The sequence below is a fragment of the Eleginops maclovinus genome, chromosome 3 (assembly GCF_036324505.1).
Source record: "Eleginops maclovinus isolate JMC-PN-2008 ecotype Puerto Natales chromosome 3, JC_Emac_rtc_rv5, whole genome shotgun sequence".
Classification (NCBI taxonomy): domain Eukaryota; kingdom Metazoa; phylum Chordata; class Actinopteri; order Perciformes; family Eleginopidae; genus Eleginops; species Eleginops maclovinus.
In genome coordinates, this window is record NC_086351.1 from 19909947 (window position 1) to 19929061 (window position 19115).

General features: G+C 39.8%; 1 protein-coding gene across 6 annotated transcripts in view; it reads right to left on the minus strand.

Annotated features, from left to right (window-relative positions):
• The window catches only part of LOC134861332 (plectin-like), a 133255-nt gene that overhangs the window by 100521 nt on the left and 13619 nt on the right, over positions 1-19115 (minus strand). For 2 of the 6 annotated variants that reach the window (XM_063878461.1, XM_063878459.1), the window contains exon 1: positions 14834-15019. The exons of the other annotated variants lie outside the window; for them this stretch is intronic. In XM_063878461.1, the coding sequence (XP_063734531.1) occupies positions 14834-14927 (94 nt within the window). In that variant the 5' untranslated portion in view covers positions 14928-15019. Of the gene's footprint in view, positions 1-14833; positions 15020-19115 lie in introns of those variants that run through there. 6 annotated transcript variants of the gene reach the window in all.

Below are 19115 nucleotides of genomic sequence, written 5' to 3' on the forward strand. Positions count from 1 at the left end.
AGTAAGCTGTGTGTAGTGTAGAGCCAGAAGGAAGTGTGGTTACAGAATTTCCTCATATATCTTCGAATTCCCACATGTTTTGCATGTGTATTACATAATTTTTATAACAGACTTGTCTCAAGGAATTCTGAGTTTCAAATAACACTAAGCTAACTGATTCACTTTTACTAATATTGTTTATTATATAACATGTCCTTAAATGCCTGTGCTTGACATTTGTATTGTGCCGACACTGTCCTTTGTCATCCTTTCCGAATGTTTTACAGAGATGTAAACCACTGGCCTGCTTATGCTCACATAGCTACATACCGTAACAAACAAAGCGTACAATATCAAACATTGACTCCTCCGCCTGCTCAAGGTTACAGGCATGAATCTTTCATCCACTAGCGGTGTTTGGAGACTGGGTTTTGTGAGGAATGAGAGTTATGGGGAGCAGGAGCTTTTGTCATGCTAGCCCGGGCTTAGCTGTGTCTATTTGCTTCTGTGCAGTTTGTAAGTCCAGGGCAGACTTATAGAGGGAAACTGCCAATCTATACAGAAGTTTATGGGCAGCCTGTAAATTGCTAGGGTTTAATGTTTATGTTAAGCCCTGCTTTGGGAATCTTCTCTTACCCGCTCACTTACATTCAAAAGTTGGCGCACAGCAGCTAGGTTACTAGAATCCTGCCTGTGCTTCAATTTACTAGCATACGCAGAAGAGCCAGAGAAACAGAGCCAAAATGTGTGGAGATCTTGACTTCATGTTTTATATTTACCAGAAAATATATAACACTTACAGACAAAACAGACAGTTATACCATCGCCTGTTGTCATGTGCCTGAAAGTACGCACTTGAGTTTTGACCAATAGCAGAACTATAGAGCAATGTTTATTAGTGGCCATCTTTGCACACACACACACACACACACACACACACACACACACACACACACACACACACACACACACACACACACACACACACACACACACACACACACACACACACACACACACACACACACACACACACACACACACACACACACACACACACACACACACACACACACACACACTACATAGTCTTGCTAATGGTTTCACACTAATCCACTGATCAACAGTTGGTGGCAGTAAGGTGCCAAGAAATGCAACAAAGGCAATTAAGAATAGGACTGTAATTCTTTTGAGATAGATGTCATATCAGTATTGTGACAAAATGATATATTGTCATAGATTTTGGAATAAAATTAAAAAACATTATTAGAAATAAAATGCAATTTGCCGTTACTTTTTAAACCATTTTCTTGATGCTATTACTGTATGTAGCATTTGCTAAAAAAATGCCATTATTATTTAAGAGTACTATTTGTGCATTGATGTGAAACAGTTATGGTGGCGTCTTCACCAGTACTACTGTTCATAAAACATGCTCATAACAGTGACAAAACAATAGACTGATTCTAAATAAAACCCATATTTAAAGGTACACACATCATGGAGCATGAGAATCTTGATGTTCGTTGGACACCAACAGCTTGCTCAGTTTTTAAATCAGTAATTAGATTGCAACCTTGTGGCGGTGTAATTAAAACCAAATTGGTGATGACTCTAGCCAAAGAGCAAACACCTGGAAACACCTACTTAAAAAGTTTTGATTGATAATTACCAAATACGACATCAAACCCACATAAAGTAGACAAGTTTTGTTGTTCATTGTAGGGGTAAAGCAGTACTTCTCTTGTGAATGTGGATACAGAACGTATATAATTTTCTCTGTGGCAAATCTTTAACTTTTCATCCCACATTGGCAGTTTCTTGCTTACTAGCTTATATTTGCAAAAAGATACAAACTGGTTTAAATGGGTTTGAAACATTTCCAATGATTCTAGTTAACCATTTATTTAGATGTAAGGTACTATTTTTCTCCTAATTACTACAATACTAACCCTTTTATTTGACACTCTTCACCTACTAGTGTTTCATATTCCTGCTGGCTTACGAACCCTGCTCCGTCTACATCAGACTGGTAGCCCTGCTGTGGACATCCAGACAAAACATTCCATCTGACTGAGGTCACCCAGCCACTCAAATCTCCGGTCCAATGTTTAGCGGCTTACAGCCCTGGGCAGCAGTCAGCAGGAGACCGTCCTCCGTGCCGAGAGAGATAGCCTCTGTGAGCCCATGAAAGAATAATTAAGCCAAAGGATTGAATGCAGCAGATCACAGCTTGTCAATCGGGGACGTGGTTTACTGTGAGGGGAGAGTTCAGCAAAGTCATTGTTTTGGATAGAATTGAATGTACAAAAAAATATCTCAAAGTTTATTAAATAATTTATTTTCTGTCCAATTTGAGCTGTTCAATGTGGTGTGATAAAGAAGTGTCCGTATTGACAGGAAAACATGCAGCTGTTAAAACCTCGAAAGGATTTTCCTACCATGCTGATACACTGAAGACTGATGAGGAATTTGAGATTGAGGGTAAACAAGGCATGGAGCAAATGACCGCTGCAGGTTTCCTCCCATGCCCCACCCTTAAAGACCTAAGATCTGGTCCCATGGGGGCCTTGAAGTTGTGTGAGGTCCCTCCCTAAAAGAAGAGACTCCCCTGATGGCTAAATTACAACAGAGAGGCGGACACTGGAAGGTTCTGCTCTAAGTCATGTCCTATATGCAGAAGGGAGAGAAGAATGTTGTGATTTAGAGTGTTTTGCAGTGGAAAGGGAGCAAGCTAGGGTCCCAAAGGTCCCCCGCCCACACCCTGACTCATGGGCTAACCAGAATCAGTTGGTTGGAGCTGGATCAAGATGCACACGAGAGAGATACTGTCATGTCATCTTTATTTATACTCAGATACTGAGAAAATCAACATTTTGATTGAAAAATTATCACAAATCCCCCAAATTAAATAAAACCAACTTCAAAAGTTACATGGCAAAAGCGGAATATGATAGTCATCTAATTCAGCTCCCATTTTAGCAATCCATTTCCTTGAAATCATATCACAAATGTATATCCTCGAGGGTTTTCCTTAAAAGTCCATTCCTCTGCTTTTTTGATTGTCAGGTCTGTTGTTATGAGTAAAATGAACCACTAGGGGCTGTGCTTACCCTTTAAAGACCTAATAAGCTCAACAGGCATTAGGAGAAGTAGGACACAACATGTTAGGATCCTTTCTGTACTTTCCCAACATAGATTGGAGAAGATAATGTACAAAAATGCTTAATTATGTCTTATTTAAATTGCCTTACCCTAAAAAGCCAAAGGCAGGAGTAAGGGTAGTACACTTACAAAGGAAAATCCATCAATTATGAATAGTACATTAAGTAATATGCATATTTAATAAAAAGAGCACGCTTCCTTTAATCATACACTGTGTAAACCCGCAGTACTTCTGCATGGAGAGGTAGATCTCTCAAGAGAACTGAAAGCTGGATGCTGACATAAAGCTGGAAACACTGTCTTGCAAGTAAGGCCTCCCTTGGGCGAAAGAGAAAGTACATGGAGCTGGCTGTGTGTGTGTGTGTGTGTGTGTGTGTGTGTGTGTGTGTGTGTGTGTGTGTGTGTGTGTGTGTGTGTGTGTGTGTGTGTGTGTGTGTGTGTGTGTGTGTGTGTGTGTGTGTGTGTGTTAAACAAATCCAACAGTTGGTTGGAAAGTGTGACACTGCTGTGGGCTCTCATTACCATTCATATCAGTCAGATTTTACTGCTGGTGCACGCCACTTGTGTTTAGTTTACTGTTGTAAGCACAGCAGGGACAATTAACTCAGAGGCAGATATTTTAACTTGTCATTCCGTTGCTGGGAAGAAACCCAAATTAGGAGTTAAGAATGACATCTTTTATAAAATTGAAAGTGAATCAAATGATGGATAAAAGCAACGTTATTTTAATTGTATCAAACATTTTAATAAATAAAATTCTAACATTTTCAGATTCTAATTAAAGCAAATGAGTGATATGTTAGTTAAACCAAAGTGCGTATCTGACTTGTCTTACAGTTGACAGCTGCAACAATTAAATATATTAAAACACTGAAAGACCATTATGCTGCTTATCATATTTTTTCATTTTGTGCTTAAAAAATACATGGATTATAAATTGATGATCCAAATGATTAACAGCAGAGAATTGCCAACCATCTTCAAGAAGTCAAGGGGCAGAACAGGCCTCCCATCCCACCTTACACAATTCCCTCTAGTGAAACAAACTGCTGCTGAGCGTGAAATCAGCCACAAATCTGATCCCAATGGGTGATTCATTTTCCTTCATGCCCTGCTTTTTCTTCCTCTTAATTTCTGATTGGAATCTCTTACTACTTAGGGTTAGGGTCTGTCTCCCTACTTCCTGTCTTCCTTCTCTCCCACACTCTCTGAGTGCTTCATCATCTTTTTCTGTCCCTGCTATGCATGACGGGGAGTTTCTGTGGGAGGCGCCCCTCTGGCTACTGCTCAGTATGCTCTGCTCCCATGGATGGTGATGCCCTGACAGAGTTAAATTGATTCTTCCAGAGACCAACTTTCCCAGAATGGACACTGATGCGTCTCTCTATTTCAATTCTGACTCTTGCAGTCAACTGCCTCCTAACAGGGTATCAGTACTCAATACCAAAATCATGCAGTAACGAGTGGTACCAAAAACTCTCTAGCCAAAGATACCTGCACTTGATCTTTTCTGTACCCCTATTTGTATGATTTTGCAAGACAATCAAGGCAGTTCTTCGAGCAACAACACATAAAATCTGTGGTGAACTGAAGTAGAACCTGCACCACGCTCAAACAGAATACAACCATTTACACGTTATGTTCAGGTTATCGGGATAAAAGTTTAAAAAACAGATATTAAATGAAGAACTTTAACGACACCATACAGACACAAATGATAGCAAAAGGACAATGACATTGGTGGGACACCGATAATGGTGAGCGCTACAGATAGAAGGCTTATTTGCATTTAGTGATGGTGTCCGACTGTGTTATGTGGGTTGGGAGGGATTTCAAGAGTCTGGGAGCATTGCAACTGAAAGCACCCATACTGACGAAGTGTAAGATGGGGACTGTTAGCAGGCCAGTTAACAGAGTTGAGACACTGAATACATTTACTGTGTCTTTAAAAATCACTATAGTACTGTACATCCATCAGAACTTTCTGTAACATAACCTAGACTCACAGCTAGAGGACAAATAAAAAATTGTAACCGTCCCTTGGCTTAAGGTTTAGCAAGTCTGCCACTTTTTACTCGTTTAAACTACTGTTCAAACACATAAAATATGCTTTGTAATAAACTTTTCAAAGTATAAGTTATTAGCATGCATTCTTTGTATTTTAAGCTGTTTTGTCTACAAGGAAACTCTAGAATATTGCAAATCTCTATCTCCTACAAGCAACATATACTGTATAGTTGGAAATGATTGTAGTAGTTGTGAAGCATTGCAATACTGGCCTTGGTTCAACTTTTAGTCAAGCCTGCACAAAACTGAGAAAGTAGATGTACCATCATATTATATTCATGACCATCACTCCTGGCCTTCAGTTGAAAATTCATAGAATGAATGTTGAGCTTTAAAGATGAATGATGTATACGGGAGGTCATGGCATTCCATCCGCCCTCCTTAAAGCTTTCACGGTTCTGCTACACATCAAGTTCATATGTGCTGCCTTAACTGTGACAACAGCTGTAATAACTTAGTGAGAGAAAGGTAAAATATTACACACTGGTTTCATTCCTTGCAAATGCCCCTTTCAAACACAACACTGACCAGATGAAAGGTTGCTGGAGGGCGGTCCTGCTTTATTTCCTGACACAACAGAGTCAAAGTGCAGCTACAGCACTACAGGAAAAGCAGAATTAGCAGTGATTTGAACTTTGAGATAAGGAGACAAACACGCATTTATTTTTTTCCAGGGTTGTCATTTGACCTATAGTTGGAGCAGGAACCGGCACACCCCTCAGGGTCCCAGTGGTCAATTGACACACGAACACACAAGAGGTTCTGTTTCATTTTATCATCTCAGAAGCTTTTATGTACGAAACAAGCCCTTTTATGTAATGCCAAGCGAACCCCTTTTTGGCGAAGCCAGCCCAACCATTTAGGGTAGTTTTTACTAACCCCGTCTTCTGTCAAAGCCGAAGAGAATACATTCGTTGGAAGGTATTTAGGATCTGCTAACAAGCTTTACTCCTCCGTCTTTGGTATCTCAGACAGAAAGAGATTGGCTAACAGAGTAGAATGTACCAAGTTATTCCTCGGGCATGTTTGTAGTCCCAGAGGATAAGTGTGTGTGCGTGTGGAAAGAGTGGTGAGAAATTGATGTAGAATGTTTTTGCGTGTGTGCGCGTGGGGAACATTCCCCCTGTTGTCAGCTGTGTGGGTGACCTGCTGTGACATTCCCAGCCTGCGTGGTGACTGTCACACCGGCTCCAGTTGCCCTGAATACCAATGACCAGCAATAAACTCATTGCCATGTCACTGTCAGGAAAAACATCACTGCCTAAGAAATAGGCTGACACTCTCATACATCATTACCTGGTAATACACATAACCATGCATCTGATAATTTGCCAAGGGGCTTTCCATTATTACTCACTTTGAATGTAATAACCCTTAAGTCTATTTGTGTCCCATTGGCAATAAAACAGAAATGTTTCCACTTGCTCTGGCTTCCAGAATCTGGACAGTATTCAATGTGAATAAAATTACTCCAGCTATCAAAAACTTCTTGTCCTCCCTAAACAAAGTGCTCCTTCACGGTGGACACAGAGATTTCTATTAATTTGAGCCCCAGTGGAACAGATGGTACTTCAATTACCGTAAGTCTGTCAGCTTTCACAGAAATATTTCCCCATTAGTCTGCTTTCTCTCAAACTGTGAATGAAAATGAGTTGGTGTTTACAGCGGGGAGGCAATTTAACCTCTTTCTGTTTAAAAAATCTCACACGAATTCCTATATAAGGACATGGGTTAAAGCTAGACCCAAGTTTTCCTTTGAATAAATAAAATATTGGTAAATCAGCTTTTCTGTCAGTTCAAACCTGCCTCTACAATCCCCGTTTCAAAAATTCAACAGGGGCAGTCCCAGGAAAAAAGGCCAAACACCTGTCAGTGAGTGGTGAAAATAACACGTCCAGTGACTACTGTAGGTTCAATACATTCCAATATTTAAATTTAGAATTAAGGATTATTTTAGGTCTTTTTTGTAAAGACAAAACAGAACTATATGTATTGCTTGGGAAATTGCTGTAGCAGCAGTTGTGGTACAAAGTATTGGTACAAATAACCCATAAAAAAATCAAGAAGGTGCGAAAACCAAATGTACACAATGGCAGATATGAAGACAGGCACTTCAGTCCAGTTTAAGAGATAATTTGAGAGGGGAGGGTTGGGAAATGAGGGGGAGGGAATGCTCTCTAGGCTTTGGAGGTTATGAATCCCTAGCTTTTTGAAAGACGGTTCCATCTATAGTATGAGATACCAATGGTATGCATGTAAAATAGTGTGTGTGTGTGTGTGTGTGTGTGTGTGTGTGTGTGTGTGTGTGTGTGTGTGTGTGTGTGTGTGTGTGTGTGTGTCTGTCTGTTTCAGGGGATGTTTTTGCTTTCCTTATTAACTTTTTCATAGCTCATTGGAGTCCTTGAAGCTACAATTCCAGACAAACACTCGACTTAATAAAATAAACTACAAAGCAGTGGAGACACAGAGAGTCTTTGTGTGAGACACAACCCAGGTGTGAGAAGAACCTCAGTATTTTCCACACAAATGTGTTTTCCACCTTCTTTTTTTCCATCTCAGGACAGAAAGCCATGTGTTTCAGGCCTTGTTAATTCAGGGGAAACTCCACTGGGCTCCTGGTTTGTGTTAAAAAAGCAGCAAAAATGCTCAACGCAATTCCAACCCTAGCAAAGGGCTGATGCATGGGGGTAAAATGAACCCAATGCTGCCACTCAATCGGCTAGTTAAGCAGTTCTCTTGCAGTTCCAAAGCAAACAAGATGTCAGATTAAATGGGATCATTGGCCCTGTCGGTAGCAGACATCATCATCCACTGGACTGCTGTGTCGCTTCACTCAGTGAGACAGCAGATAGACATTCTGTCTGACTCAGCAATTCATATGTTCAGGCAGGAGCATGACTGCAAGGTGAAGTCAGAGTTTAAATGGGTTTAAACTGTATGTTAGAGGTCTGTATTAATAAACATTATTAGCCTTTGGAGGTTGTAGGTGCAGGTGAAGGAGAATCATAGTAAGTGTGCCTGCATTTTTCATGTTATATATCCTTGAGAAAAACCGTCCAAAAATCAGTTTGAACAAATACAATCCTGTACATGTTATGACATTAGGATAAGGCTGGTTAGGACGAATGTTATTTTTTATCCATAAAGCAAAGATTTCAGTTGAGTTTGGTTTCTTTTAGTTTTGGCCATCATTATCTATTGTTAAAAGGTTCAAACCTTTTACAATGCAAAAAACAAAAGCCAAGATGGTGGAAAGTGTGCTCATTCAACCTCAGCTGGTACAGGATCAAAAAAAAGCATGCAAAAGAAAAAGAAAGCTTGTCGGCACACATTTTCAAGCTGCCAAAATGTGAAAATAATGCAACTGTTTGACATAAAGTTGTCATGCCTCATCAGGTCTTCCTTTTTTCATTTCCTTTTCCAATAAAAAAAACGGTCGAATGATCAGAAAGGTTAGAAACAAGCCAGTATGTATGCTTATTTATCTACACCTCAGAAATTGAAGGACGAACAAAAAATGAAAAAAAAAAAAAACACACACTAAAAACCTACTATTACAGTAAGGTAGGACAAAGTTTACCAAGGATTTAGGTTTATGGGTGACTGGATGTTTACAAGAGACAGTTAAGGTAATTATTTTACTGTTTGTCTTCTCCACTTTTATTTTTTTAAACCTGTATGATAGTATTTCTGCTCATTTTTCTATCAATTTTTTTTCAGCGGCTTTGCTGTGTTGCCAGGTTACTGCATTGAATTTGTTGTGTCGAATGTTTATTGTATACACAGGGGTCCTTAAGAGAAAATTGCAAAAGTTGTGGGAGAGGAGGATTACACTTTCCCTTGCTTAGGTCATTAACTGGAATTGAATCATTAAGGTTAGGGTCAAGTTAAGTGACATGGCATCCTTGTATAAATTGTTTATGTATCACGGCAAGTTTTCAGCACAAAGTGCATCTTACAGCATCCAGCTGTAAGATGTAAACACATCTATCCCTTCCTTTTATTCACCTCCTCTGTCTCTCCCTTTCCCTTTCAAACATTCCTCAGCTTGCACACTAACAGTCATAAAGCACCAGCGATTCAGGCATAAAAGAACTGCAGCTTCTGTTCTGTAAAATTCTTGAGCGTTTGAAAGGAAGGCCGACAGATTGTGGGAGCATCCCTCCGGAGCTTCACTCTCTCCCATAAAAGGCTCTGAAGGAATCCCAGCACAGTCGTTGCTTATCACTTATCAAGCCCTGCCCCACAAAAACCTTTGACACGAGCAGTGTGTCAGCGCTGATCTATCCCAGGCAGCAGGATGCTGACACAAGTAAAAAACTAAAAAAGGGGCAGAAAAAAACAAACAAAACAGGAACAACCCACTGTCTTTTCAGCTCCATGGCTAAAAGGACATATCTAAGCACTTTCTCACTTTTTAAAGACACACCCCGTACAAGCCTAATGTGCCGTTGATATCTGTTGGTATATCTAACGGAAATACAGTAGCGAAACTTTTCCATTACAGAGATGTTCCTGTTTGTTTTGCATGGTGGTTATAGTGTACCATTTGGCTGCACCGAAATTAGGTGAAATTACCTAATCTGTCATGCAACTATATAAAGACAAACTGAAGCCAAATCCACAGTTTTTACCAACGGCCTACTTTCCACGAGAGTCTCACCTGGCACTGACGTCCGTGTTTAGCTGACCTCAATATGAATTCAGCTCTTTGTGTTTGTTGTAGTAGTGGCTAGTGTCAGTTCCAGCAAAGGAACTGACACTGGCGAAGACGGAAAATAAACTGAACCCGTTTAACAGATTAAAATTTAGCAAGCAAATTTCTATTTAGCATTTATCACAAAGTATGGCAGAGGCTATTGGAAATGTCATTGGCTTTCAAGGTTAAGGTCATAATAGTGTATTGAACCAAATAAACCTGTTGACCCTATGATGGGGCTGGATGATAAGTCAGGAGATCTTCAACATTAAGGTCTGTTTCAAATTAAGGCAATACATACAATAGTTATTGAGATTGTTCAATCTGAACCACAGATTTCAACAGTTTGCGCTAAGCCTGTATCATTTTAGCTGTATTAGCTAAAACATTTATATGTTGGTCGGACTATCTAATAACCTCATTAACCTGAAAGCTAGTGGAGATGTAAATCCACCGTACAGTAGTAGCCAGAGATAACTCTCCTTACTTTTCAGGTGGAGGGCATAGACCCAACACTAATGGATTAATTTGACCCTGTTCCATTCTTCTCTTCCAATGGTCTGCATTTAATATCTCAGGTGCCATCTAATGAAGGGATTTTAAGTGCAACAGAGGATGTGCAATTTCTGTTTGACATCACACTGAGAGAAAAACATTTTTCTTTTTGTGAGTAATACGGCAAAACATCCCGGCAATAACATGAGTGCCTTCACCTCTACTTGTTGCAGGTTGAGTGCTTTCCTCGAGGGTGCTCAGCTCTCTCCAACCGTTTGTATTGACACTTTTCAACAGGAAGGCAGCATACAAGGTGGAGGACTCTGAAAAACATGCGAAAAGATGGCCGGAGAAAAGATCCACAGTTCTGCCACCATTAAAAAGATACAACTTTCCGAATTGATATTGTTTTTCTCAGCAACAAAATTAAAAGAGTTTACATAGGTTTTAAAATATATATATTACTTAAGAATGCACACACACATACTGTACATGCTCAATTTCCTCATGGCTTTTTATAGCATTCATTCATTAAAATAAGTAAGACGAGTCAGTTCCCAAACAGCTTCTTACTCAATGACACGGACTGTAGATACAATCTCATTCATAAAGATAGTTTGGCACTATCAGGCTAGATGATATGGTGATGATATCAGCCTTTCAAATTATTAATACAGTTATCATCACTTATGTGGCTAAAATAAATGTGATCAGTTTATTTTATGCACATCAAAGCTATACTTAGTCATTCACAAATGTTAAGATTTGTTTTCGAAACAAGAAGAAATTTAAGTTATCCTTCGCAGACAATCAAACTAGCCAAAAATAGCTGTTTAATTGGCCAGCTGAAAATGGCCACGTCTATATTTAGGGGTTATTTTAAGCCCTTCTCGGGGCAAAGGACAGGGCCTTGCAGGACAGGCTGAGGGAAAATATGGATTCCATCCGTGTCTGTGCACCCTCAGCAGTCCACCCGACATGACCGGGACAATCCCCCCAGATATGCCACCCAGCAACATCACCATCAGCTGCTAGCACAAATTGTATTAGAGGTCACAGTAAGCCATTCTTAATACCATCCAGCCTGCTACAATTTAGAGCAGACAATGAGACAGCAGTTACTAACATTAAAAAGAAAGACTGACCGAATATACATTTCATTTTATCATTTATAATCATTTTTCCATAGCAAACATTATATTTATAGAAGTTGTTGCTCCTTAAACGTCTCTAAATTGTTATAAATCATTTATAATTCTATTCACACTTTGAAATGACCACTACCTAAACTACCATAACCAATTTGACCTTTAGACATTGAAAGATGCAACGTCTGTTCAGTGCGCAAAGCATGACTTTGAGCTAAATGCTAATATTAGCAGGCTAATATGCTACAAATGACAATGCTAACCTTGTGATGTTTAGCAAGCTGAATGTGGCCCATGTTCATTACTTTAGTATACATGTTAGCATGCTAACTTCTATTTAATCAGGGGATCTTCAAAATCAATTTCAAATTATCATGGTATATGAACCACCTAATGTTGGCACTGGAAAGAAAAGTCCAGGGATCCTCAAGTATGTGGCAATCGACTATTAGCCACGCCACTTTAGCAAAAACTTGTATTGATAGAATAATTGAAAGGGATGAAATCACACTGTGCCAGTAAAGAGGAATGTGGACAAGTACTATCATGCTCTTAGCTATGGTTCATCAATGCCATTAAAAATAAATCATATATGAACACTTTTTGTGCCAATAAAGTAACAGTCACTTGCCCAACAAGTTACAACAGGCTAACAGCGCCCTAGGGCAAAAATCCACATGCTGTGTCTAGAAGGCATCAGTGATTATATAAGCAAATTATTTCTTTGCATGGCAGCATGTTAATGATATGATGAGACAGCTATCTAACGTCAGGTAAAGGTTTTACATAATATCAGTTTGTAGTTAAAGCCTCTCGAGTTGCTGTAGCTATCGGAAGTTTTTGGTTAGCAAAAAGGGAGTGTGCATTACCTCCACCAAGAACCTATGTTCTGGTTTGTTTGTCAGCAGGATTACGATTACGATTTTCATCAAACATCTTGGTAGGGTATAGCATGGGCAAAGGAAGAACCTATTAAACTCTGGAACAGATTAGAACCATTGGGAAGATACAAATAGTATTTGTAACACTGTCTAACAATGTGTTCACATTGAGAAAGAGGGCATTTGGCCTTGGTGGAGGTCGGGGCTCACTATATGCCCTTCACTGCAGCAAAATGGATTGCTCCCAGCCTCAAGCTGCAAAAAATAATATTTCTGAGCTTGATTGTAGGACATAAAATGCTTCAACAAAACGGATGTTTGTAAATGATGGACTGATCGGCCTTTGTCCTTTTTCTTTCCTCCACCAAGGAGGTTAAGTCAAGTCTAGCAAGGGCCAAGGAAGAACCCATTACATTTTGGATTGAATCCGAGTTACAGGGCCAATACACCCATTATTTTTCACTTATGGAAACATCTATGGCCGAGGTCTGCCCTCTTTCAAGACTAAACTACTGCAGTATGTGGATAATATTGGCAAGGACAGGTATTTAGGACAGTGTGGTTCTATTAGACAAGGATTAAGATGTGCCTTGACATGATGCTTACGTACCAAATACTTTCCATAATGAAGCGTCAGTAGGGTATATCCACACACACACGAAATGTTTTATGATTTAAAGTAAGTCCATCAGAGTCCCAAGAGAAAGAAAAAGGTTCACAGGTTTACAAATCTTCCTATAGTGTCATATGTTCAACATAAATGTAACTGATTTAGAGGGATTCTGTATTAAAAGCCAAACAAAAAACATATATGAGTATTATATTTCTAAGAATGAGAATGTTGCAAATGTAAGCTTTTGATTGGCTGGGTCATCAATGTGCCTTAATAAGGAGAGCGGGACCTCAGTGGAGAAGACACTGTCGAAAAAAGAAAACACAGAAGAACGTCTGGAACATAAACACCTGCCACAAAGCCAGCTCCTGCTTCCCATTACATCCTCGGGCCAGAAACAGCACTACCAACACAGAGATCCGACACGCACACACTCACAAACAGAACCATGAGCACCTCTGGGAAAGCATACTGATGTTATATTGATAGCATAATTGGCCACACTAGTCAAATTCAAGAGAGTATTTCCCATGAACTCAGTTGCAAAATGCCCAACTCAAGAGTACATCTTGGAAATCAGTTCGCTATCAGACTATCACTCTTTCAACAGCACGATTGCCAGAAATCCTCAAACCGCTATTTGCACTTGATAACAGCAACTTTCTCTTGCTTTGTGTCACTAGGCACTCTACCCCTTGTCCCGGGAGTTTCCTATCAAATCCAACCCAGTAACACACAATGCAGGGGCCAGCAGAGGGTTACTTTTTGGCAATATCGCGGTTTGTTTACAGTAATTAAACCGAAAGTCGATGAACTATTGATGTTCTGTAGCAGCATTGATAAAAAGAAAGGTATGAGATGTCCACACAAATAGCACCACTGAGCCAATAAACAGGAAAATTAGCAACAGTGATTCAGCACGAGGCCAGTCGCCAGATTCACACGAAAGGGGGGGAAATGAAAACTGGGGCAATATTTATAGAGGAGCTCTCCCTGCTCTTGATGATCTGTTGAAATGGAATAGATGAAACATTCAGAGGGAAAAGGGAGAAAACATTAATACCTGAGATATTTACAGGGATGAAAACTCTGAAATGAAAGCACCTAGAAGATGCCGCGAGCAAGAGATGTGTTGGGATATACTGTATGTGATTTGCCTTGAACCTGTAAGAACTACCCTATCATCCACCATTGCCATCGTTCTCTTTCACTTCTAAAGATTTCCAAATAAAGTAAAATATGTAAGGTAATCCAGCAAAAGCATTCCGTGCTGCGCACTTAAGCAGATAAAGGGATAAAGGGATAATATGAGATGAACATTTGGGAAGAAATACTGAGCTCATTAATGAATTTCCCTGTTGCTCGGCAGCACCTGTTAACGTCCTCTGTTGCGATTGGATAAAGGGTCAACAATCAGGCAGAGCGCTCAGACTGAAACTCTTAGTCTCGCCAAGGTCATAGGTCAGTTTGTCGCTACGGTCACATATCAAAGTAAAGCACTCCTGTAAATCCGACGGACTCTTGCAGCACACACTGAGAGACGCAGTGTGGAAGAGTGACAGCGAACATGTGCTCGATCAATAAAACACTCAGCAGTCCAGAGATGCAGCACGCACGGCTCTAACACAACAGCCGGCAAGATCAAGGTATGCAAACAATCACATGTTTGCACTTGTGCAGAGTCAATAACAGCAGAAAAAAAAAGACTGATGAATGAAACTCTACCCCTTAAAGACCTGCAAAGACACTTCTTCCATCATCACGTCATAACAGAGCTGTTCCTCACCTTTATACTTCTCTCTGACGTTCTCATAAGCCTGGATGAAGTCCTGCTCCTCGGCGTTCGGAGGCAGGAAGGCAGGTTCGTAGTACATTGCCATGCTTGGGCTCTTCTTCTCCTTCCTCCTCCTCCTCTCAGCTTCTTCTTCCTCTTCCTTCTAGGTCAGCTCTGTGTTTCGGTGCAGTTTTTGGATGTGTGTGAGGCAGCCTGCGCTGTCCTCTTTCTGCTCTCACTCAGCTGTGTGTGAACCCTTCACAGCTCCCAACTTCATTCCACCGCCCGACGTCCCCCCCCTCTCCTCCCCTCCACAGCCTTGCTCAGAAACACTAATATAAATGTCAGGCCCCTCCTCTTAAAGACACACAGACAGGAACAGCAGGCAGCACCACACTTACAGCCCTCGCTGCTTGCCAAGCACAAACACAGCAGCATGGAGAGCAGAGAGGCAGCATAAAAGCTCTCTGGAAACACTACAACTGAATTAGACTGTGATGGATGGCACGCGGATTGTAGTAGACTTCCGAAGCACAGATACTCTCCTATCCCTGTCAGACCAATGTCACACATTCTTTTCTCCAGGGTTGCGCACTTTTTTAAAGTATATGTATATAAAAGCAAATAAATCACATTTAGTGACAGCAAATCAGCATCACCAATAGAAATAACAATCCAAGCATTCAGACCTGAAACACTCAAGATCAATGCTTTACTGATCAGTTTGGAAATCGAGTGGCTTATTAATAAAAACGTTCCAATCCTGTACCACCACAATTTCTTTTGACTAAAATTTTGTCAAGACAGCAGTCATTTTCATTAGATTTTGCTCTAATAAAACAGCGTAATTTGCCATGTGGTGTGTCTCATTTCCATAGTACATTTTAAAGATACTTATATCCCGAACGAGCTGGCTTCTGTTCTCTTAACTTGTGTAGGCGGGCAATCATTAATACCTAAGGAACTTCTTTGTCAAGTTATCGTCATTTGTTTGTTAACTTCTGCCCTTGTAATCTTGCATAGTACATAGACTCATATGAGATCATGCAGTGATTAAAATGTAATGGTGACTGGTTATCGTCGTTGCTGTGACAGTAGTTATGGAGCTGGAGTGTATTTCCTGATTAAAAGAAGGGTAAAGAACCAAGGGTGTTTTTCTTTAAACATATAATTTGGCTCTTCTGCCCACTAGCTTATGCAAAAATTGACAGGTGCTTTATCTGATCACCTGCCAAGGACTTTTTAAAAGTGCATGCCCACATAGCATAGCACCACGTAATGATAGTGCTATGCTGCCCATAAAAGGAATATGGCAATTAATTCCTCACTTCCTGTACAGATCTACAAATGTATATCAAACAGTAGCTTGTGAGTTGTTGGGGGACATTTAGGATGAGTTGTCATTTACAAATTTAGATCTTAACTTTCATTTATCGAGTTCCCAGCAATTTTCTTTATTTCTAACAAGTGAAAAGATCCATTTATGTAAAAGCCATTGTTACAATAGGTTGATTTTGCCCTTCAGCTGTGTGTAGTTTCAATGAGAAACCTGACTGTTGGTCTAGGGGGGGTGGCTTTTACTTATCATTAGGGTTGTACGAAGGACGGGTGTTGTGGTAAGCTGTAACGGGTGTAAAGACCCCTTGAGGCAACACCAAACTCAAAAAAGTCAAAAGTCCACTTTATTGTCAAAGTTTCCACATGTGTTATACATACAGAAAATTGAAATACCGTTTCTGGCAGTCCCACAGTGCAAATGTAAACAAGAACATATAACCTAAAAAGATAAGAGCGTAGAAAAAAAGGGGGGGTAACACCACATTGTTTCAGTCAAAATAATGTCACCACGGTTGCTTTAAAACCATCATAAGTGCCATTAAATTACAGTAAATACATTCCTAAGCAAATCAAACACATTAAGGCTGCATGGGTTATTGTTCTATAATACCTTCTTTTGAGCGCATTTGAAAAGAAAGCAGCCAGTTGCTTATCTCATAAGAAGATGTCCACCCTTGTTCCGCAGTGACACACTCCAGCTGGATTAACTGCTTTGTTTAAGGCCAGCCACAGAGAAAGCGGCCTGCAGCGCGATGAATACAATTATAGTGCTGATATGCCCTTGACATCCAGTGGGAACATCAACTGTTGCGGTAACCACTGAATATTCAACACTTGCCCTGACCACCCAAGCTGATGACAGTCCAGACAACATAAATGATGGGTAAATAAACAAGACAACTTCCTATCAGCTACACAGCAAGCCTTCATCGGTCATTGTAATTACATTTAGCTGCTTGACTGTTACATGACTAACATGCAAGGTATTTTAATTCATTTCAATGCAATTTGTGGCAATAAAAAGGATGAATAACAGTGATGTATGGCACATGGCAGAGCTACACCATGTTGTAATCTAACAAGGGAGTATTATGACAGACGCCTCATAAAAATGATAAGGAAAGTAAAGACTGTATCACTCTTCACAATTTCCATGCTGGTTTGCATAGGAGTCTGTTGTAGAACAAAACTTGAGAGGTGATGTAGGAAAAGGAAAATCCCGGCAACCAGACAATCAGACGTTTTTCTGGCCAAGGCCGAAACTGACATCAGCCAGGACTCTTTCCTGAGAGGAAACGTGATAACTCCACTCCAAACTCTCCGCTGCTGCAGAAGTTAGAGTGTGTGTGTACTCAATAAAACCATTGAGTTATGGCCACATTCAGTACGAATTCTGACTTCATTGTGAGATGAAAGTCAGAAGTCCAATTTTAAACTCAGAACTCAAATATATGGCACACAAAATGCTAAATAAACTATATTGCTCATATGAATTTCATTGTTTTTTTATAGTTGATGTTAAAAAAATGTGTTAAAGCTAAGAAACAGCATTCAGCATCCAAACAAGGTATATTTTTGAAAATGGATGTTAAGAATTATTAAGAGCATATGATAATAAAAAAAGAAGTCACAGTACATGTCACAGCATATTAAAGGGTGGGTGGAAAATAAGCACCATTAAAACAAAATGAGGCATAATACTGTAGATCGATAAATATACAGCCAACATCAGCTCAATTCTGACCCATCCATGGAAATAGGGAGAGGCACCACATGTAAGTGACATTACTGCCTTCTGAAGGATACAACTACACATAACTATAAAGAGAAGCCAGTAATACAATTCTGTCATAATCTGTAACCAGAACATGGTTAAGTGTAATGTCAACATTGAGTACATACTGATACGTGTCATCATTACGTATTCACATGAGGACATATGCACACTTCCTGGTGTCCAAATTACATCATTGTTTAACTGCTGCCTAATAAAAACTAAACGTTTAGCACCTCAACCTCTTAACACACACTGACACTAAATCTCCTTGACACACATAGTGGTGACACTTAGGAGATACTTATATTTCCTACCGATTACTTACAAGATAATTCTAGCTTGGTGTCTACTCTGAAATAGAGTTTCCAAATGTGGCTCCCGGACATCTGTTTATTTAGTTAAGCTGCCACTTTAAAGGGCTGGTGATCTCGTGATACAAAGAAGAGTATGTTTAAACGTGTGTTTGTGTTCATGTTCGTGTGTTTGAAGCCTCAGGTTTGTTTCCCAGATCTTGTTCAACAATACTGAACAGGTGCATGCAGGGGCTCAAGACTGGCTAGAATTCTTTAGCTTGCTCACACAAACTTTCCACATTACAAGATCTGATCAGTGAGTGCATATCCGACTGTGTGAACCCCCAAACATGTAGGCATGTGCCCTCTTGTCTCATATGTACATACAGTATTATTTCTTGTCATACTCTTCGTGTGAATGGTCTCATGGGATGATTGAAACATGACAGGCAAAGCTAACAGGCTAACATTGTATTAACCTTGACACGATCATGCAGATAATTGGGCTAATGTTACTTTATATGTACTGTATGTTTCTTTTCTTGTACCTGTTATACTGTAAACTACATCAGTGTTAACCGGGATAAATTTCAGCAGCAAACGTCATAAAATTCATGATTTATTATTGACTGTAGAGTTTGGCCTAGATCGTGTTGGTTTTTACTAGACAATGTTTTCTGGTATCATTTATTATGCTAAACTAAACCTTATTATAATTTGGCAATAGAATTTGCTAATTCAGCTAAAAGCTAACATTAGCGACACCAATACTATCTACACCAACTTCCTCCAAGAATGACTCCTTCTGTCATTATCGTTGTATTTGTGAGTTTATACTGTATGTTAGGCAGTGGAACTGACTGGCAGACCATAAAAAGCCTGCTTT